At 39.5% G+C, this 17,500-nt stretch overlaps 1 protein-coding gene across 5 annotated transcripts in view; it reads left to right on the top strand.

Moving 5' to 3' along the window:
* The window catches only part of DopEcR (G-protein coupled receptor DopEcR), a 220,011-nt gene that overhangs the window by 174,782 nt on the left and 27,729 nt on the right, over nt 1–17,500 (top strand). For all 5 annotated transcript variants that reach the window (XM_087347478.1, XM_087347479.1, XM_087347481.1 and 2 more), the window contains one exon: nt 73–474. In XM_087347478.1, the coding sequence (XP_087203604.1) occupies nt 414–474 (61 nt within the window). In that variant the 5' untranslated portion in view covers nt 73–413. The remainder of the gene's footprint in view (nt 1–72; nt 475–17,500) is intronic.

Here is a 17,500-nt window from a genome sequence, read left to right on the forward strand (position 1 = left end):
AGTCTTACGTCACCTAATTTACGAATGGCCGTCTCAGTAGTTTGAAGCGTTTGTCTATTGTCTCTGTTTCAGCTCCATGAGGCGTCGGGACGACAAGCGACGGTGATAGCGGGCGGGGCTGGCGAGGGGATGGTTGGGTGCTGGAAACGGGGAGATGATAGTGCTCACCCCGTTACTGCAGCACTCCGCCATGACAGCATTACTACCAACATGAATCCAAGATGGCCCCCGGGCGCTGTGTCCGCTGCCCGTATTCCACCTCTGTCCTCAACATCACCACTCGTCGGAGAATGGTGATATTTACTATCATGCTACCACAGATGGTGGTCGTCCTATGATCATCCTCGGTGTGCCACGCAGAGGAAATACCGTTCATCCTGGAGACTTTAACGCAAGCCGGTATCATTTTCATCATGGGGGTAGCCATCATCTTGACGAATGTCCTCATCATAGCTACCTTCTTCAACTATCGCGGTAAGTCGCTATTCATCGCAAGATGAAAGGTTCGCTCTAACCAATTACGTATGCCGAGGCGTTCGTGAGTGCGGGATTCGAATCTGTTTAACGTCGTGTAACTCCGTGCAGCTCCTGCGTACCGCGTTGGTCAGAGAGAACCTTAAATCACTGGCGAACTCAAACGGATAATTACCATAAGGCAGAAGGCGAATGATGACCAATGAAAGATAATAATTCCAGTTATATTCTCAAACAAATTTATAGCCATTAATTAGTAAAATGATTGGTATATTTTAATTATCTTATGGCTTCCCGTTTTCTATCTAAAAAAACTTCAAAATTTAAAATATGAATGATAAGGTTGTAGTTTTACGATGGGTTGGGTTGTCCTGGAGAATTTTTATCGGGTGGTCGTGGTGATGTCCTGGAGAAGTGCTGGAGAATCCTGGAGAATTTCAGGAAAATTTCTGGGGATATCCTGGAAAAGTCCTAGGGTAGTGACGGAGAAGTCATGGATACGTAATGCGGAAATTTTTGTGTCAAGGAGAATTGCTGGAGAAGTCCTGGAAGTTTGTTTGGAAGTCCTTAAGCGGTGGTGGGTTTTATCTTATGAGGGTCGGTGGGTGTGATACTTGGTCTCTTAACTCGAAGGTGAAAAAGTCGAATGAGGGCAGATACATATATATAAAAAAATTGTTCACCGACGATGTGAGACATGTCAACATTACATCTGAAATCCAATAGGTCAGGGCCTCTAAGGGGTTGAAAGCAAACTCTGTCGAATTGACAGGCAATAATAGAGAAGATTTGTTAGAATTATCACGCGTTTCGAACATTTCCTAACTTGTTCTTTTCTAAAATCTGCTTGAGAAACGACTCGCTGGTCCTACCTCCAATTTTTACACCAGAATAAACAACGTTGATTTTTCAGCCTTAAATTTAAAATGCGTCCTCCCTCATTCTAACAAATTATGTTTCAGATCCCTCTGTATGACGCGAAGACTGAGGTTTGATGTTCAGTATTTCGGATAAGTCCGAAACCTTCGAAAGACTCTGAGGACCTTAGATTATTTTAGTTATTTTATGTGAAAACATATTTAGCCGGCTTAGTTAACCTAAAGGATATCAGACGTTCCTCACACTACAACCTTATGTTAGTCTTAGTACCACCCTAAACACAAATCACGTGATGAGCCGATAGTCAGTCCAATTGTCTGAGCATTAATGCGAGTTTTACGGTAAATTGTAAACTGGTAATTGGCATTAGACAGGCCTGCGTTTATTCCGGACGACAGTTTGCCATGATGCATAGAATTTTTATGATATCGCCTAGAATTTTCTATAACACGTATTTTTGCTATAGTTACGTAACATTTTCATGTATGCTATGTAGTTCCAGTTTCATCGCGTAGGTCGCAGGTTCAGCGTTGGAGGACATGTGTATTTGAAGGTTACTTAAATTTCTGATACGATCAAAAACACATATACATATATTTCCCAGCTTCTGGTTTTTGGAAGTGGCTCCTACATGTTTAGAAAAAATTGCAGATTGCTGTAAATCTGGTCACTGAGATAAGAAAAAATATGTAAATGGTTAGTTAACAGTCTTGACGCGGTCTTGCATTAAATCACTGCGTGATATAGCATACAGCGGCTCTTTGTAGTACGTAATCCTACTTGCCAGCAACCCGTAATGTCAAACAGCACGTCGGGTTGCAGAACATCAGGGAAATTAGAGACGAACAGAGGCAGGTCTGGCCATGAGTGTACGGAAATGGACGGCGCTTGAGTGCAAATATTTGACCTCGAAGGGAAACAGACTTGCTCGAATGTGAATGTCACAGATGTTTGTACTTCAAAGGAAAATAGGCCTATGTCCAAATCGTATTTACACAATTGTAATTCTAGAACCGTCGCTGTAAAATACTTCGTGTAAATACACGGAAGTGTGTTGCAGTCAGTACGAAATATTTGCAGTACGAAATTTCGGTCATACGAATTTCTACAATGAAGTGCAGGACCTCCGCGTGGCGAAGTGCATTGGGCTTAGCTTTTGTGTGCATATTCTGACAGATTTTGCTGGTTTAAACAGTTTCTTTTCACAGCATACATGTTTCCCTTACTTGGATGTTTAGTTTAAGGCATAAAATTGTTGATTTCTAATTTCTTAGTAATTCTTCGATCATTCCGCAACGTAATTATAACTTTACGACACTGCGTTTGTTGGAAATAGTGACACGCTTTACGAACTGCCTTTAGGAACGTAATTATTTGTAAAAGCGGGAATTTTCTGAATATATTCTGCAAGGAAAGTTGTAAATCAGTAATTGTATTTCACGTCAAATACAAAGTTCTGATTTTCTATACGATGCCAAAAAGGGATTTTTTTTTTTTTTGCACAAGGTGAGAGAAAGAATTCTATAAAAATTTTAATAACTACGTTATATTTACAGATCAAATACAAATATTATAAAAAAGAACAACGGACGTCCTCACTAAACGCGAAGAATACGATCCAGGATTTAAAACCGCCCAAGTGTCATCTTCTCCCACAACACTCGTTATTTCCAAGCAGGGAAGAAACGTTAATTGCCTTTATCGTATATTGATTGCCTGAGGGGAAGAGACCTCTGGGGAGACCTAGACGTAGATGGGAGGATAATCTCAGGCGGGATCTATGGGAGATAGGAGTTGAAGGAGACTGGATTTTGTTGGCCCAGGACAGGGTCCGGTGGAGGGCTTTGGTTAATTCGGTGATGAACCTTCGGGTTCGGTAAGCCATCTGGTTGGTTGGGTCCACTATTTGGGAAGCCTGAGGGGAAGAGACCTCTGGGGAGACCTAGACGTAGATGGGAGGATAATCTCAGGCGGGATCTATGGGAGACAGGAGTTGAAGGAGACTGGATTTTGTTGGCCCAAGACAGGGTCCGGTTGAGGGCTTTGGTTAATTCGGTGATGAACCTTCGGGTTCCGTAAGCCATCTAGTTAGTTATTTTATGTGTATCTTGTTTTAATGCGAGCCAAGTTGGAAACATTTGATACTTTACACGTATGAATGTCTCTGAATCTAGCTGCAACATGTCAGGCAATCTTAATTTGTAGAAAGCTGTATTAAACATTCATTTAATTTGATAGACTTTGTTTCAACCGGATGGAAAGTAAAAATGCGTTATCGACAAGAATTATGTTTTTTCTGAGTTATCACACCATGCACTCTTGTAGGTGGTTACCATTTGAAGGAGCATGTCGCCTCAATCTTCAAGTTAGATATATATGGTATATTCAGATCAACGTCTAGTGTTTTTTGAATATCAAGCGAATTGATCTTTTCGTTCCCGCGAATTTGTTGGATCTGAGAAACGGCGTTGGTAAGTCATTTAGTTACTAATCCACACACCACCAGCGCTGTGATAGCCACTAGATTTGATACTGATCCTCCTAAAAATGCGACGAAACGACACTGAAAATTGAGGAGGAAGTAATATCACGAAAACTGTAATACCTCCGCCTTAACAGCTGTTAAATATGTCCTATATAATCTTCAGAATTTATCACCGCCAATTTTGCTCGTGGACATTAAGGAATGTGCCGACGTTGGATATTAATTCAGCGCAGTTCAAGAATTTTTTTGTTTTATCAGCCAACGTTTGAAAAAGAAATATCTCTGCAGTACCTCGTTCCACCAGCCACCGAATATTTTCCTCCTGAAGATAATAAATGCATATAATAAAACTTTAAGATTAGAAATATATATACATTCCATTTATGGTGTATCAAACACTCGTTGTTACTTTGAAAACTATGTATGAAGTTCAGTACTTTTTAGGAGGGGTAGTGGATTATGCCTACGTACATAATCTTCGTCTGTTTCATATAAAATGCATTTATATGCACGCGCACTAGATAAATTGTCTGGATTTATCTGCAACAAAGTTTAAAAGAAACGTGAAACACTCAACGAAGTGATCGAATGGTAAATTACCCGAATAACGAGACCGGTAGAGATCGGTGGTTTGATTGGATCTTCGGAACCGAGTCCCGGATCCAGTCTAGGCTATGAGCATCTGGTACTTTTATGAACTGGTAGTGTCTTCTTTTTTTGTTGTAGGAAATAGAAATTATGTGGGCCACAATTACAACTCCTGGATGTTCTTCGATATACCGGAGTATTATCTTCATAGTCACATGTCTGTCTTTATTGGTAAAACTTATTATCACTTACGTTTTAGCATCTTGTGGCCACCAATAGAGGATCACTTCTTTACAAATTGATCTCCGAAGTATTCGCACTCTTATAGGCATACAAATCATATTTTATTTTTTTTATTTGTAGTGTTCTGTGTGACGACAGGTCCATATGAACAGGATCCTTCCATCCTTTTCTCGGACTGGGACCTGTTCATATACGTTCTTGGCAGGTGATCCAGAAGTGGTTTGCCATTGCCTTCTTCTGTGTGTGAATGGAGTAATTGTTGGGATGCCACGGAGGAAAACTCCGTGTTGCCTAGACCACGGCCTTGCCCAACACAAGTTATAAATTCGAACCCGAGACCCCAGGATTACAAGGCCAGCGTTCTAACCGCTAGACCACCGTGGCACGGACAAATCATATACTGCCTTCATACTCCGTAGTGACACTTCCTAGAGGATAACAATTATGCTCAGTAATTTCTTATAACAAGGGCAATACGCTTCTCAACTCCTGTGGCGAAATTTGAACTCCATCGCCGTCAAGGAAACTTCATGTATAAAAACGTTTTTATACAAAAGTCTGCACAAATCAGTTGGCGTAAACTTAATATAAAAAAGAACGGACTTCGTATGGCATTGAGGCTGAAATTTATGGCGTCGCATTCCAACTCCCACAAAGAGTATCGAACTCCGTGTGTTTTATGTTCGGCTACATTCCTATAACTCTGGCAGGGAAACTGCCTCATGAATAACACCTCCGCATGAAGGCGGAAACTTCTCGGTGGAGAATGCTTTAGGGGATGCATAATTGGTTTGAACACTCGCCAGGAGCAATGCGTAGTTTGGAAGTATGTAACAACGTAGAATTTAAAAGGGGATGAGTTCGGATAAGATACGACGCCATTATTTTTGCTAACATTCATGATAACAAAGATCAAAAGAAGACTATGTTTGGATTGGTTTGAAATGCATTCAACTCTGTTACAATGTATTTTTTCCCCACGTTATAAAGGAGGACAATTAATTTTGCTCTACATTTATTGTGTAGGATCCCTAACTACAAAAATCTGCTATTTTTAATGTCTAGTTGCAATTTCTCGCCCCGTGTTACATCTGAGCACACACAGCTTCCATACACACGAAGTCTGCCCTGTCACTTTGAGGTAAATGTATCAGAAATATCCATCACGTAAAATTTCAGAGCAATTCCACATTCATATTATTTCCGTATAAAGTCACCAATTTCTCTTCACACACATACACACGTAGCCTACGAGGTCCTGTCTTCATGATTTTCCTTAGTAAATACTTAAGTAAAGAAACATATTATTACAATTATATTAGTTTAAATCTTGTCAGTCTAATCACAATAAAATAATCCTATTAAATATTAAAATATTACCATAATTAACATTTAAATATTTAAAATATATTAAATGATATTCTCTATCGAAATGTTCGATTTACATTAGAACATCACTTTTTATCATCTCGTATTATTACAAGTGTACATTCTGCTTTTTTATAAACCCACCCCTGAATGTTTATAATTAAAAATCGCCCTAACTTTAAATTAACTCAATGGTTGATAGACACAAAGTCATAAAACTTCTTTTAAATCATGAAATCAGCACGACGTTGTCTCCTGGATAGCGCTTATGTGTCAGCGGACATGATAGTAGCTAGGCCTTTGAGGGCTGTTTGCACGCTGAATCATTTTGGTGCCAGGAATCGCTGGTCTCGCAGTTGGTAATAAAGAAACCCTCGTTTCCATCTGTTTGTGAATTTAGAAACATTTCGTGCTTCAGAAATTGACGCTGATTACATTTTTATTACTGCAACAGATGCGACAACTGTTCAAAGATTAGCGGTTTTTAGTTATTTGCTAATTGCAGTTGGCACAGGCTGCCCCAAAAATTTATGTATACAATTAGTTTGCGCTGTGAAATAATATCCCTGTAAGCCGTATTTACAAGATCACCCGACCTCCTAACCACACAGTCTCTATTCTACATCTGCCTTCATAATTTATTTTCTCATTTCACCTTAGTTAAACTTTCTATTCATTTCTCGCTCTTGTGTTACTTCCATTGTAACTTCCTGTGTTTTTATATTTCCGTTTTCGTGTATTTTCTTATTTATATTTATCACCAAACTTACTGGTGCTTCATATTTGGGAGTTCCCGGACCAGCTATCCCGACAGATCTTCGTGGTTTTCTCGATTTCCTCCGGGAAAGTGCCTAAATACTGCCTTAAATTATGCCACGAACGTTTCCTTCCATGCCCTAGTCAGTTCATTATTCATTAGTCATGCTATCATTCGACGGTAGATTATCTTACTATCATAAGTGAATATAACATAGACCCCCACAGTTCTCCATGTCGCTGTGTTCAAACATTAGACATTTTAAACGTTTCGTTGTTATACTGCAGAGTACGTAATGGAACTGTAAAACGAGGTGGGAGGCCTGAACAAAAATCAGAATTCACTCCAATATAAAAATGAATCTGGAAGTGAACATCACCAAAAAGTTGCATATCAGAAATTGTAATTAAGTTTTAAGTTTATAATTTTAACTTTTACACCTGAAGATGGTTTATATAGAAACCGAAACATGTTGTAAAACGATGTACCAATTGTAAATCGATTGTTCGATGAGGAACATAAAATGATATTTTAATTATCTTAATTGTAAATTTTTAAATATGAATTGTGATTAGACGGACAAAAACCGAATAATTAATTAAATTTCACAATATGACGCAACTATATCATCTTAAAAATCAGAAACTAATCAGGGTCGCAACCCTGCTTCAGATCGCCGAAAGTCGTCCCAACATTTATCATCATAACACCACTTCTGTCATATTCCATTCTTACCTCCAAAATCCTGAAAGTTTCAAAATGTAGAAACAGAATAATATTACGAAGAACTGAACTCTGAGATCACCATTTAATACAAACTCGATGATTTATCACAGAGAGAAAGTTTGAATAGGCCTGCAGCTAGCAAGACATGAATTCTGATGCAAAACGCAGAGCGGATGAATACAAGAGACTGGAGAGGAAACTGTGAAAGTTTACAGCCTCCGAAGTCGCCAACATAAATCAAGAGTTAACCAAATTGTATAGTGAATTTATAGACGAAACTTATTCATATTTATGAGCTCCTTGCATGAAAATCATAAAATGAACGTGTAATGGGGTGACAGTGTCTGCCCGTATGCTTAATATTCGGTACGACAACAACAACATAGATCTCATAGAATTCATATGGCGGTTTACTATAAATTTTAGTTGTGCTCGGTCTAATGTGATAACTTACATTAATGTAAAATTAAATGAAGGATTTAGGTTTTTTAAATGGTCGTGGTTCAAAACTTTGTCATATAAATAGACACACAGATCCATTCGGGTATGCAAATGTTATTAAGAATGGGTTTTTCGAAGTCGTTAGCTTATAATTAGGGTAATTCAGGGCAGTTTCTTAATTCTTGTTCAGTTTCTTGACAAAGTTTCTAAGACATTAACGTTTGTAGATAAACTTTTGGCACTTGTAATGCAAGAACGAAGTAAAGGCTAATCATAAAATGAGAAATTTTGTAGAAAGAGAGAGGGTGAAGGTTTATTTAATGACGCTTTCATTTGCTGAAATTACAGCGTCGAATGGTAGGGTGAATTGGACAGAAGTGAATTTGCAAGAGTATGGCTCTTGCGGTCTAATTTAAGGTGAATTCTTTCACTAGAGTGACTGAGGAAAACAAAATATATTAGACAGGATAGCTGGTCTCCAGTCCGAGATCTGAACACGTGACCTCTGGAAAATGCTGAAGGATCACTAACTACTCCGTCATGAAGATGTACATGTTTCGATCCGCGCATTCTCAAACTCGGCACAAGATAGATGTCACTGGTGTTCCCGGGATAGGAGGCTGTGTGGCCTCTGGAGCCCGGTTATTCTGACCCTACAGAGAATCAAACTGCGGACTCCCATTGGACAGTCTCTTTACTGATTAACTGTGACGCGTAGCCTATTGAAGCAGTTGACGACTGACGTAAAACGTTACGGTCTGCCACATACAGACTGAGTAGTCGTTATTTTAAATGCAAAATAATTTATGTCGTACTTCAGACATTGCGTGTTGATATTCAATGCGTTAATTACCTGAAAGTAAAGTTTATATAACTTTCGAGAGAAGCAAATAGTGAGATCTACGAAGAGAGTACAGAAAGCCATTTCCTTAAACAGGATTAATCATCTAATTTTTTTATTGAAAATTTTTGTGTTCTGAAGTAGGAACTGGATTTTCAACTTCATTACTATTCGTTCGCCCGTCTTCTCCGAGGGCCACAGTGACTTATAAATTATTCTATTAATTCCACTATTAATATCGCTCATAAACTGAGACCTGTGGAGATTTTCAGGAATTATGAGCATATTCTTCGATGCTGTAAGTTTCCCTTTGTAAATGCAGAGGTTTATTAATGAGCGAGATTATCTGTCATAATTTTAGATAAGAGGATCCTAGCTATTGGTTTTTGTACGGGGGTTGTATGTATGTAGGATGCGAAGTTTAACGAGACGATTAACTCACAGTTCGGCGAAGTTATGCTTGACTATAAAACAGTTGTGTCATTCGGTGATGGACTTGAAGCTGTCGGGTCCTTACTTCGTATATATACAGCGAACTTATTAACTGCACTTCATTCGCTGACGTATATACAGGGTGGATGATCGGGGTTCGATTCCTGAAGCTTTGCTCCATAGATTTTGAGTCTCAAAGTTCCGTGTATACAAATGTATAAACGAATTTCTGAGGTGCGTTTAGAAAAAGTAGAATGGGTTAATTGTGTGGTGTCCGTTTGTCATCCGCGGACAAATTCAGAACGAAAATGAAAAGTACGTCTCGGGCTTTCTTTTTGTATCCATAATGTCAGCTTTGTTTACCCTCCAATTTCTGTGTAGCAACCTGTTCAGTAAGACGAAATATGTTAAAGCAAAGACAGAAATGAAATTGTAAGAAAAAGTAACAAAATTTAAAAAAAAACTCCTGAGTGCAAGATCAGCACATGTGGGGAACGTCGTGTAGGTAGCCCTGATGTTGGAAGTCGTTAGTGTGGAGGGCGTGGCGTGAGATAACGATGCGATGAACGGGTTTCAGCTCATCCCTAGCCTACGCCACTGCAGACATTCGCTACTCACGAGGAGTTCCCTCAAATCCATTCCTTAACCTATGATTTTTAATGAATGTCATAAGCCACTGCCCTGACCTCTGGTAAGCGTCCATGTATATTAGTCCTTTGAGGTCCCACAACACTCGTTACTGTTCACCTTTGTCCAGCTTTTCATCAGGACAGTCTTCCTTAACGACGTCAATCCTCTTGTCGCTCAAGACCTCCGTGTAAGTGTCTGGTTTCGTGCACATTCTGGTCCCTTCTGGAGGGTTGACCCCTATAAGCACGGTTATTTCGTACAAGTGTGCGACCTTGTTGTTCTGCAACCCTGGTGTCAACTTGCCTTCACGAAGTCTGAATGTGCCTGCCCCTGGCATTACCAGACAGCCTGGACTTTGTTAGTGAAGTCTGCCGACCTCGGTCGCCACGCGCCATCTTCTGCAGCTTTGTCAGTAAGTGCTAGTTGCCTGCAGTGGTTTGTCAAAAGTGTTGGCTCCCCTGAAATGACCCTAAATGTTTCCCAAGGCAAAATTTCTTTGAGAGTCTCTGTCGTGGGTTATCCCCTCACTCTACAAGGTAGCCTTTTGTGACAGTCTGTCAGAACTCGTATCTCTCCTTTGAGGCGTAGTTTCTCCTCTTGTGAGTAGGAACTTCCCTTTGGACTTGATTTACTTTTTATAACGTTGGTACTCATCCTGGTCCCACGAGAAACGGGGGTCTAAAAGACCCCATTAAAGTGGAAGGCACAAATACGACTAGGAGTTTCCCAGTGGCTCTGATTACTTGAGAATGTAATTATCTAGTCTAGAAGTTCATCGCCTTTTACGGAACAAACAGTGTCACTGACGTGTTTACAGGAACCGCCACTTCTCCGTGTTCTGAGCTAAATGATTCTGCTTTATCTAATTCGGTCCGCCTAAATTTGTTACCGGTATGAATATTCGGTAGCCCGTAAAAGTAACTGTTCCACATTTTTTCAGAATATTTTGGGAAACTGTAAGCAGATTTGTTACTCTAAAGTTTTTGCTAAGATAACTCCTAGCTGGCAACCCCTCTTAAATTCATTTATACCTATGTACAGGCCTCTGTTAATGTTTCTTACGTAAATTCTTATTCATACTTAAACAAGGAAACGTGTTCATATGAAAAAATAAATTTCATAAGAATCGATTAAGATAAAATGGAAGTCACAAAGGAACGAGATGTCAAAAGAAATTCTAAAATAAAAGTTGTATGGATGTGTGTAATGTATGGGCGTTGACATTATATAAAATTACCATTGAATGAATACGTTGTTTTCACAAAGGAAGGAGACCACTAATGAAATGATTTTAATTTAATTAGTGTTCTGTCAGACGACAGGTCCATATGAACAGGATCCTTCCATCCTTTTCTCGGACTGGGACCTGTTCATATACGTTCTTGGCAGATGATCCAGAAGTGGTTTGCCATTGCCTTCTTCTGTTTGTGAATGGAGTAATTGTTGGGATGCCACGGAGGAAAACTCCGTGTTGCCTAGACCACGGCCTTGCCCAACACAAGTTATAAATTCGGGCACCGCCGGGAATCGAACCCGAGACCCCAGGATTACAAGGCCAGCGTTCTAACCGCTAGACCACCTCATCTTATTATTATTTAGTGTTCTGTCTGACGACAGGTCCATATGAACAGGATCCTTCCATCCTTTTCTCTTCTCGGACTGGGACCTGTTCATATACGTTCTTGGCAGATGATCCAGAAGTGGTTTGCCATTGCCTTCTTCTGTGAATGAAATAATAAGATGTAAAAATTTCAATCGTGAATTATAAATTGATAAAGTGCAATATATTTTTGGAACCTGAAGATGACTTTAGTCATTATGAAACATGATGCATTTCACATACCCGTCTCTCTTAAAGATGGCATTCCACAAGCTGACGCCACTGATTTTGACCAAATTCGTGATGGGTGTTATTCCACTGATTGACTGCATGTGCAATCTAAGGCAGTTAGAGGAAAACGACTCTAAGGAAAGTGAAAAACATTGGAGCGTGGAGCGCGCTCACTCGGGCGTGAAGCTGATAGAGCAGCTCCGAAGCTCGTGTTAATAATGAGAATTCGATGCGCGAACTAATAAGGTTAGGGTCATTATCTGCACGTGTTGCTGAAGATACGCTTTACATTTTTAACGAGCTGTGAGCTTCGACGACAATAAATGCATGCATGAATTTCTTTCTGAAGTTTGTAATATGGCACGTACGTCTGCGTGCTTGATAATGAAATGATGAGAACGTAAATTGTAAAATAATTTAGTTTTTGAAAATTCTCTTGTGATGTGTTCCAAACATCAATGCTAATATTAATGATAGGCTTGTTTATTTTCTATCTTTTAGATGGTATACTCGCGTCATATTGTGAAAATATATTTAATTAATTATTCTTGTCCGTCTAATCACAATTTAAAATTAAAATTAAGATAATTAAGATAATTAAAATATCATGTGATGTTCTAAATGTAAATCGAATGTTTCGATAGGAACATCACATGATATTTTAATTATCTTAATTTTAATTTTAAATTTTCTATCTTTTATAAACCCTTTTGTAATCCTCTGGAGCACCTGTCTGTGCGCATGTAACAAGTTGACAAAACGCGGAATGATTTTACGTAATTTTATATTGGAGGGTTTTATTAAAATTTGCCTCCGAATTCCAATCTCTGTTCAAATGGGATGACAACAGCGCTCGCTCGTTTTAAATGCGTTTCTGCGCACGAAAATGACTAGGTGGGGAATCCCCAATCGGAACTTTTCACGTGGAATATCACATATTCAATGTCTGTACACACACACAGCCATACCCTTCGTGTCTTCGCATTAGAAGTAATATAAAATGGCGTCGTAATGTACTCTGAGGGTAGGACAGCGATGTATCATCAAATTTCTGATGAAAGAGAACGGGAATCCGGCTTAAACCCTCCACAGTTCAATTACGAAACGCGGGGAAGAGACCTCATCACGTGCAAGTGTGTGTGATTGGAGCAACACATTTTCTGGAGGCCGTGAACACGTCACATGGCCACGTGCAGCCGACAGCTGTCACAGATGAACATTCATCGCTTTCGAGATGTGATTTTTGAAAACATACGAATCGAAGTGTGTAATATCGCATGCAAAGTGTGCATGAGTGTTGGCAGTCTAGAAAAAATTATTTCTGAACACTTTTTGCCAAAGGAAGTGTGCGGACGGTGGTTCCCATGTGTGTCGATGCTCGGCTCGGAAGACAGGGCGTGTTTTTGTATCTGTTGTCCGTATTAACAGGATTTAACTGGAGAGAGAAACGCATTTCTGAGGCGCGGTTTGGAATGGCGAAATGTAGAGCGGTGTCCAGAGTCGGCTATGCAGTTAGCATATTTCCCACTTCACTGTCGACCTCTGAGGTTACCACGGCAACGGCGAAAATGTTTCAGGGTAGAGGGACAGTATATTGAAAATAATTAATAGTCTGGTAACTGTGACAAATATGTTTTTTGTGTAATTAAGAGAGTCCGTGTTTGCCTTCAACCATCCTTTTATTTGTGCCAGTACAATTTGTCGGTACAGAGAAATGCGTATCTACCGTCTTGTGGGAGATAATATTGTTTATGCGTAGTGCTCATGTCGTATTAAAATAAATAAGAAACCTGTTTTGGATCATCTTTAATTGTCCCATCAGCAATGTAGGCTTATTTACCCTGCTTAACACTAAAACGCCGTGCTGGTTCGATAACCTTCCGACACTTGTGCATCGCGGGTTCACTAACTGTAGGGGGACAGTCTTAGTACTTTAATATTTTTATGTACGTGACTCATCTTAATAACATTTCCATTACATATTTATTATTATTTAGTGTTCTGTCTGACGACAGGTCCATATGAACAGGATCCTTCCATCCTTTTCTCGGACTGGGACCTGTTCATATACGTTCTTGGCAGATGATCCAGAAGTGGTTTGCCATTGCCTTCTTCTCTGTGTGAATGGAGTAATTGTTGGGATGCCACGGAGGAAACCTCCGTGTTGCCTAGACCACGGCCTTGCCCAACACAAGTTATAAATTCGGGCACCGCCGGGAATCGAACCCGAGACCCCAGGATTACAAGGTCAGCGTTCTAACCGCTAGACCACCTCATCTTATTATTATTTAGTGTTCTGTCTGACGACAGGTCCATATGAACAGGATCCTTCCATCCTTTTCTCGGACTGGGACCTGTTCATATACGTTCTTGGCAGATGATCCAGAAGTGGTTTGCCATTGCCTTCTTCTGTGTGTGAATGGAGTAATTGTTGGGATGCCACGGAGGAAACCTCCGTGTTGCCTAGACCACGGCCTTGCCCAACACAAGTTATAAATTCGGGCACCACCGGGAATCGAACCCGAGACCCCAGGATTACAAGGCCAGCCTTATAACCGCCAGACCACCGTGGCACGGTATTGTTAAGATAAGGACTAGAAACTTCTGAGTTTCTAACTCTGCTGAACGAAACTATACTCAGCAAACAACCTAACCCTGCTTTGTAATGGTTTAAAAGCATGTTCTGTTCTATCTAGTCTCAAGACAAGATGGCGGTTAAACGCTCCGGTCGGAGATATTGTTTGTGCAGAATGCGAACATGAGGTAATTAATTACAAGCGAGTGCAAGGCAAGGAATCTGTTGCAGTGGTAGGAGGGGGGAGGGGAGGGGATGGCCATAATTACGGAAACGTTGAAACTGCTGAGACAGTTTTAATACCAACTGAAACGAGGCACCAGTTGGACAGTTTAGAAACATATACCACGCACGTAATTTTATAAAGCGAAACTTCCAAATGGATGGCTCTCACATAGGAAATCACAATGTCGTGTGTTTGAAACACTGTGCAAATACCCTTTTTAGACAATAGCACTAGTCTGTCCACCCCCCTCTCTCTCATCCCCAACTCACTACATTGCAGAACATTCCTTATCTTATACTCCACATAAGAGCAGTCCGTCTCTTACCACGAGACCAAAAACCAAGAATTCGACTTTTGCATTTGGCACATGTGAGCAGATTATTTTACGTTTTACCACATAAATAACACGTAAATATTCCGAATCCTATAATTTTCATGACTACACATTATTTAATGTCTAATTCACGAAAATTTTACTTATTACAAACGAATCGTTTATTCCCATTCTAATTTTCTTTGGTTAACTAACGACTTACAAGAATTTGTGATAATTAGCTCAGTCATTATAGTAACTGACTACGTACTCGACGACCGGGGTTCGATCCTTGACAGGGGCAGAGGGTTTTATCTCTAGCCTCTGCATCCAGACCGGCTCTGGGGCCCAACCACCCCCCTATCCAATGGGTCCATTCCCGGGGGTGACACTGGCCACTCACCGCATTGATAGTTGTAATGGTTATGGATTGTGTTTTCTTTGCGGTACGGACTGAAATTTTTAATTTTTAAGACGAACTTCTGCATCAAACGGTTGATGACTGATGCTGTCATGTCATGTGGGTGAGCTCTGACGAAGACTGAGATCGCTTTCATGAAGGAAAATATTGTAGAGCAGTGATATGCAAACCGTGGCACCCCGGACGCCTTGTTTCGGTCCGCGAATGAATTCCACAAACGAAAGATTGATTTTAAAATAATATTCACAAAATATTTGAACTCAATATAAACACGATATTGAAATTAAAAGCATTTTCATTTGAAACTCAAAATAACTGCCACATGGTCTATATCAGCGTGGTCTAACTGGCGGCCCGCGACCATTTGTAATCCGGCCCGCGAAAATATTTGATAATTTCTTACTAGTTAGTACAAACACATTTTCTTCGAAGTTGATATTCCGTCAGTGGTAAAAGAACGTTCTGTCAGTGCTCTCACTAAAGCCATTGACTGTAAATTAATTAAATAATATACAACTCTGTAGTAGTTTGTGCACATTTAAACAAAATTTATATTTCAGCATATGCAATGGTAATTTATCATTTCTGAATAAGTATTCTGTAGTATAAGCTATTCTGGCCCGAGAGAGGAAAAACGTTGGACCACCCTGGTCTATATTATAAAAGATACTTTGTTGGAAGCTGTTAACGATATTTTAATATTCCATCACTTTAATAATATGTAGTCGGCCGCCAGTACTTATTGAAACATCTGTATCAGCAATCATTCGTTGTTTTTCTTAATAATGATGTCGTAATAATGAGATGGCCTGTGACAGACCGTACGTCTTCGAATTGAAAAATAGCTTTTACATTTCTGACTAGTGTCTGGCAAGATTCAGACAGTATTTTCGCGAATTTTACGTTTAAATATGATTTTAATAAATTAAAATTAAATTATTTGGTTATTCCGTCAAATCACAATGTATTTAAAATAACATAATTAAAATAATTAAAATATATAAATTAATATTTTAATTATCTTATTTTAAATACATTGTGATTTGACGGAATAACCAAATAATTTAATTTTAATTTAATAAATCACAATATGACGCAACTACACTATCTTATGATTTTAATACTTGTACGTTATTACTTTGGAGGGGAAAAGAATCTGCAACTGGGAGAAATATGACGAACTACCGCACTTCGCTGCTCAGCCATCTTGAACGATATTTCAGTTCAGTAGACCTATTGTTAGTGAGGAACAAACTACATCCAGTGATTTAATTCGAATAAATTGTGTCCTAGTGGGGCTGTAGTGAAATGAAAACTGTGCATTTGAAAGTAGATGAGATGTTATTTCTTTATTAGTATTAAACTGGCTGTGTCTTCATCGTGTAATGAAAATATCTGTTTTAACGCAGTATTAATATGTGCTATCTGGGGTTTGCTAACAAACGATTGTGTTTTCAGGCTCAGTGTGTTATTTTGACAAAGAAAATTCTGGTTAGAAGCAAAAGGAGACAATATTCTGTGTCACAGGTTATTAAATTGTTAAGAATCACCCACCGAGTTCAAATGGTTAGGTCAGAAAGAGTTGTTTCTTCAGTTACTTGTAACAGAACTGTGTGAGTCTTCCCCTTCCCCCGTGTTTTCTGTACTTAACTTCCAGATAAGAATTTGCTCAGCAGAAGTCAAGCTATCATCCCTTAGCAACCGCAAGTCTCCTTCTAAATCTCTCACCCGAAATTAATCCTTGTACTGCTCCGAATGAGTCTGGGCCAGTTGCTACTAAGAGAAACTAGTAATTAATCTTCCCCTCTTCTCCATGTTCATCCGATTCCTGTCTTTTGTACTGTACCCTTTTGTTTCCGGATCAATGAAATTGGGGGCCAGATTCGTAGAATTTAAAGAGACGAAGTTAATGAGAATCTTTTTCATCGCTTTAGATGTTTCATGGTACGCCTCGTTATAACGTGTGCCGAGTAAGTTGATCACAGAACATCGCAGTCTAATGCTTAGCGCGCCTTCGTATTGGCGGAGTCTCAAGTTAAAAAGAAACTTTGCCCAGAAGCAGGCTAAAGTGATTAAGGTTTTCGTGGTTTTCATTAGCCGCTGGAGACATAAGCTGAGGTTTCTCCTGAAAATAGATCACAAACGCTCCCTGTTTAAAATATAAATATATGCAGAATGAAAGACCTAATTTTATATGTTGTTTTACACCCGTGTGTCTTCGAAGTTGATATTCCGTCAGTGGTAAAAGAACGTTCTGTCAGTGCTCTCAT

Source organism: Zootermopsis nevadensis, unplaced genomic scaffold (assembly GCF_977971745.1).
Source record: "Zootermopsis nevadensis isolate Lab colony 2312 unplaced genomic scaffold, Znev_1.0 Znev_ptg000011l, whole genome shotgun sequence".
NCBI lineage: Eukaryota > Metazoa > Arthropoda > Insecta > Blattodea > Termopsidae > Zootermopsis > Zootermopsis nevadensis.